Source organism: Sebastes fasciatus, chromosome 7 (assembly GCF_043250625.1).
Source record: "Sebastes fasciatus isolate fSebFas1 chromosome 7, fSebFas1.pri, whole genome shotgun sequence".
In the NCBI taxonomy this organism is placed as follows: Eukaryota; Metazoa; Chordata; class Actinopteri; order Perciformes; family Sebastidae; genus Sebastes; species Sebastes fasciatus.
In genome coordinates, this window is record NC_133801.1 from 8200037 (window position 1) to 8206036 (window position 6000).

The 6000-nt window shown below is 40.8% G+C and overlaps 1 protein-coding gene across 2 annotated transcripts in view; it reads left to right on the forward strand.

Annotated features, from left to right (window-relative positions):
- The window catches only part of dpf1 (double PHD fingers 1), a 50184-nt gene extending 48764 nt beyond the window's left edge, over positions 1 to 1420 (forward strand). The window contains exon 12 of one of the 2 annotated variants that reach the window (XM_074641333.1): positions 923 to 1420. In XM_074641333.1, the coding sequence (XP_074497434.1) occupies positions 923 to 993 (71 nt within the window). In that variant the 3' untranslated portion in view covers positions 994 to 1420. The remainder of the gene's footprint in view (positions 1 to 922) is intronic. The other variant, XM_074641332.1, reaches the window with a different exon arrangement.
- Positions 1421 to 6000: the final 4580 nt, after the last annotated feature.

Sequence of the window (6000 nt, forward strand, 5' to 3'; positions counted from 1 at the left end):
TAATCAAGAGATACTGCACACATGGAGTTCATATGAAGGACTTGCAAACCTGTATTTGGTCACAGCACAGCCCAAAGAAACATTTTTGTTTGTACGGACTTAACTGTCTGAAGACAATCACAGTGAGGAGTGAGACCTGCAGTCAAAACAGTCAATCTATCCCTGTGCTGACATTTTAGGTATTGAAAATAAAACAAGAATTTAACCCTCAGGACTCGTTATGAATCTGCATCTCTTTGTGGGAACATCTAACGGCCCTGATAGTGTGGCCATCATCACGGAAATGGAGCAGGTACATCTGTTCAAATTAAACCCTACTACACACACAAGATGGCTGCATCAGGATGTTTGATGGCGTTGTTGTCATGGAAATGAGTAGTAGAAAAAGATAATCTGTTTCCATGGCAAAAGTGTCACTTGGCTGAACATACAGTAGCAGTGGCACTTGTGTTCAACACTCACTAACAGTGTCATGCTCTGCCCACACATGCAACGCTTTTGATTTACATGAAACAGTTTTGAGATTCAGCAGCAGTCGGTTATTTTAGGTTTAATCTCAAGCAGAGACCTGACGGCGTTCTCACATGGACGTATATTTTTATACATACTGTGAACACCTTTAGGCGTAATGCAGCAGGGGTCTTCGTACACTGAGAGTATTCATTTTAGCATCCATCTCAAGTCGATGTTTAATTAATGTCACAAATCCCACGCTCAAATCCAAACCCAACTAGTTGTCAAATCCCCTGCATCCGCAATCCACAAGCACAGCATGTGGTGTTTTAACATGGAGCTTTAATTTACAGTATTACTTAACGCTCTGTCTGAAATGAGGGATTAATCCACCAGGCTTTACAATAGCAGTGATTGAACTTCCGATGTGTGATGTACTCTGCGTGTGTGTGTGTGTGTGTGTTGTTAGGGAGCTGGAGCTGCCATCTGTGTCTGAGACACCTGAAGGAGAAGGCCTCAGCCTACATCACCCTCACTTAATCTGCGGAGCTGCGCCTCATCCTCTCGGCCCTTCATCCTCTCCCAAACCACCTCTTCGTCACCCCTCTCTGTGCCTCAGCTGCCCCCCCTCCTCCTCCTCTGATCTACTCGCCGCCACTTCTTCTACAATCCGTCCTAGTGACCTTCGGCACCCACAGCGCTGCAACCATTCTTGAACCAGCGGCAAACCAACGTCCTTCCTCATGTGTCACTCACCACATTCCCTGATGCTTGACCTGACCCCCCCCCCGACCACCACCTTCCTGAACAACACTGCAGAGGAATTCATCAGCTGGCAATAAGTTTGCTAGCGAGACACACACTCCAGCCTGCCAAGGGCACTTCAGAGGCATACTACTCCACAGGAACCCTCTTAAGGGCCCTCGGAAGAGCCCTAATGATCTTCAGCTGCAACTCAGTCAAGTAGTAAGAGAGAATTAATAAGATGGATAGGTGTTAGGCCGAGGACAGGGCTTGGAAGACCCTGGATAACCATGGAGCAGTAGGTTTCAGTGTTAGCCAACTGTGAAATATACACCTAACCAAAATTTCATTTACTCCCTCTGTCCTTTACCCTGTACAGCAGAGCTGAGACACTGAACTCTGCTCCACTATTTGTCTGCAGGACTCGCTGCCCTGTTTCAAAGGGGAGTGAATTGTACAGAATTCAAACTGATTCTCCATTTACTTCAAAACTCCTCTCACTGGCAAAACAATGAGCATCTGGTCGGGAACTCAACAAGACACATCTTTGACCTCACCGCGTCCTCTCTCCTTGCATGGGGTTTCCACAAATTAATGATGCATTTTTTTGGGATTGACACCGGAGGTTTTATTGTGTTCGGATGTGATCCTCGGATGAGAGGGGAGATGGATTTTTCTCTAATCAGCTATCTCTGATCAAACAGTGTATTTAAAAATGACAATTTAGGCTTAGCATCGCTCACAAATCCTTTACCTGACCTTTAAATCGCCCTTCCCTTCTATGAAACAATGACTGTGAAGCCAACGTGAGACTGAAACGCTCCTGGTGCTTGGTGTGTATTATCTGTGTGTTAAGAATGTAGGATTGATGTGTGGACAATGCAGAACTTTGTGCGGCCCATGCTGAGGCCTAAAAACGTCTTTTTTATGATTCCTTTTTTATTTTATTGTTTTTTTTTCATTTGCATGTTGTTATTTTAAAAAGACTTTTAATTGAAATTGAAAAGAAAGCACACTTAATTCGCAATAATGTGTTTGTGATATGAACTATTTTGGCCAAAACTGGGTGTGTTTTAAACTCTGTGTGTGTGCCTGTGTGTCTGTTTGTGTGAGTTTATCTGAGTACTACAGTAATTGTAGCCAGCTCCATGCTAGGTGGTATCTGTTAAGAGGATTTGAGGTGATGTGAATGTAAGGAAAGACAGCATTTACCTGTTCAGGCATTCTGACAAAGTCATTGTTTTGCAAGTCACAAGCCTCAAGTCTTGGCACTGAAGTTCTGAGTCAAGACCAGCAAGTGTTTAAGACATAGTTTGACATTTTGGCTAATAAATACGGAAATCAAAGTGTACAAAAGACAAGTTATGGTTTTACGGGGGCTATGTGCCAGACTATTTCTTGGCAGCAACTCCAAGAAATCACGGTGCCCGCCAAGAATTAGTCCGTCACATAACCCCTTGTAAAAAAACATAACTTGTCACTTTTACCCTTTGGTTTATGTACAGATTAAATAAATGAGATACACCTTGAGAGGTGATTTTGTTACCTATGGACGGAGCCAGTCTTAATGCTAAGCTACGCTAACTGTCTCCTGGCTGTAGCTTCATAATAATCGGACAGATATGACAGTGGTATCAATCTTCTCATATAACTCTTGGTAATATAGTGAATATGTGTATTTCCCAAAATGTCAAACAATTTCTTAACGTCAAGTCCAAATCCTAAACATGGAGTTATAATCTCCTCGCCAAATGTAACTCCATTTAAAATCATTAACTTCATAGTAACATGTGCATTTTATTCCTACTTTTCCCCTTTTTCCTCTCACAACCCTCTTATTTTACTGCATAACATTCAGGACAACAAATCTTGGATAAATATCACCACCACACACTGACTGTGTCGAGGGTCATTGATTATATGTTAGCAGAGACGCTAAGCCCTTTGTTACTAGCTTAAAGCGATACTCCACCCGAAATATGCCCTTTTAGGATCAAACACGTAACACTTTTCACATTGAACGGCTTCTTTTAGCAGATACTAAACCACTCCTGTAACTTAATCCACTTCTCTACTGTATATTTACATCCAAACAGTCATAGTAACACCAAAATATGGCAACAGTAAGTACACTGCTTCTGTTCTAACATGTGAACACTCGAGCGACATACACAAGCTTCAGCTTTAATAACATACTTTTTGATCTGACTTTGGGCTTGGCGAGGGTACCAAGTATGAGTGAAGTCATTGGTGTTAAAGTCAAAGTCCCATGGCAGGTTTAGCATGCTGGCTTGCCAGCTCTGTTTCTCGCCAAGTGAAATCATGTTTGTGTCCTGCAAAACATGAGTTTTGTGAGAGTGAAACTTGGTAAGAGATGTTTAAAAGAATTCTGCTACCTGCCAGTCTGCTCTGCACGTTAGTATCCAGTAGAATAAATCAGCATTTGAAGACAAGCTAAAATGTTAAGGCTGAGTTTGTGATACAATATGTCCTCATACAACGGTTTGTATGATATCTTACGAAAAGTTATTCCTCATTTTTTTACGTATTCCTACGAATATCCAGCAACACGTGTCAATTTCCACTCGTTACATGCATACAGTCTTTTCAAAATAAACTTCCGTCTTCACAGGAAACCACTTGGTTAGGTTTAGGCAACAAAACTACTTGTTTGGGTTACGAAAGTTCCGTAACAAATAAGTCAACGTTTGGATTAAAATAACTTCAGAAGTGACGTTACTTAAGTACGAAAGTTCCGTGACAAATAAGTCAACGTTTGGATTAAAATAACTTCAGAAGTGACGTTACTTAAGTACGAAAGTTAAGTGACAAATAAGTCAACGTTTGGATTAAAATAACTTCAGAAGTGACGTTACTTAAATACGAAAGTTCCGTAACAAATAAATCAACGTTTGGATTAAAATAACTTCAGAAGTGACGTTACTTAAATACGAAAGTTCCGTAACAAATAAGTCAACGTTTGGGTTGAAATGACTATGGTGGTGTAACTTAAGTACGGAAGGTATGGGACAAATAAACCAACGTTGACTTCTGGTTTCACCAGGGACATGAACATCGGTCTCCTGGACGAAAGTCCAGTGTCTTTTGACCCTCTCATCCACCCCGACCGTCTCCTAATGCGGGCGTTTGTTGCTCTTTATACTTCCTGGTTCACGATTACAAATTGATTTTGTGGTATATATACGAATTACAGTGCATTACTTTTCGTAGGTATAACTACGAACGTTGTATGAGAACAGCCTGTGTCATAATGGGATTAATCTAGTCAGCCAGCCAGCATGTATATTTGTGAGCTTGCACTGAGAAAAATCTCTTTCTTTCTTTTAACCCAAAGGCCCATTATGTTATCCTCAACCAGTTTAACTGGACTTCTCAAGGCAACTTTAATGGGAACATTACAAGACAGCTAAAGTGCTGATTTACAAGGATGTTTTTTTCTGGATTGTTTGATAGGAAAGAGAAGGCATCGATCCAATGATGTGTGAGCTTTAAGCTTGGAGACAATAGCTGTAAATAGAGGATTAAATCAAGGAATTTCCATTTCATACAGTATTTCATATTCTTATGTACATATCAAAGTATGAAACAGGTCAAATTCAGTTGTTTTTGGTTTGAATGAGCATCTCATTTTAATGCTGCATCATGTCTCTAAATGGAAACTCGCAGGATCAGATGGCTTGTGAGAATGTACCTGAACTGTAATTGTGTTTGCCATCTGATACAGAAAGACATTAGGTGCAAATACTGTGCTACCCTCAATTCAATGTGACTCCACTGATGCATGAATGACACCTGAAATGTTTCTGATTTCATATTTTGATATTGTCAGTGTTGCTTTTTTTAAACGACGATGAGAAATAACCTTTAACTTATGTTCATTTCCTGTTTGTTTCCTTGTATGGTTTTTTGGAATCTGTGTCTTTTCACATTTTGCACAGCGTGGCTGCATTTGCTCCCCAAGTGTGTTTAATGCCTCTGTGTGTATGTGTGTGTGCGTGTGTGTGTGTCTGTATGTGTGTGTATAACCACTTATGATTACTGGAAGGTCAGAGATAAGCAAACCGAACCAAAATAGTGAATTATTATTATAATTAATATTCTGCAGACATTTTCTTCTCAGTGGAACCACTTGCATGGCGCAGCACTGCTAGAGGATTGTAATGTGATGAGTACAGATGACGACAGCAGTGTACTTGTGTGTACACATTTAACACAAAGCACTTGGATAAAGAAGAATGCTGTTTCATTATGCAGTGTGTTAAGTCAGTATTTCATAGGGAGGCGAAGTCCCTCCCCTTCCGTTGTCTTCTATACAATGTGAGTTCCTTTTGCAACCAGAGGAGTCGCCCCCTGCTGGCTATTAGAAAGAATGCAAATTTAAGGCACTTCCACATTGGCTTCACTTCTCGGACCCGGAGGTTGCCCACTGATCCCAGTAAGAAACACACAGGAATCGTAGCTTCAGCGAGAGAGACGTCACTTACACCACATTTGGGTGTGTAGTCTTTCTAATTACATATTTTCATAGTCTTATACTTCAACAGTTTTACGACAAACTGCGACTGTCTTGACTTGCAAAATGATCTTTTAAATTGACAAACATCATATGTGCGATTCATGGCGCAATTAAAACAGGATCCAAAAATGATTTGTCTCTCACCTTTAACTACCGTACATATTTTTTTCCGAAATAAGGTCTCATGGCGGTCCACTGGAAAAGGAAGGACTTCGCCTCTCCATTTGCCAACGAAACCAGTAGTATCCAATCAAATACTGTTTATT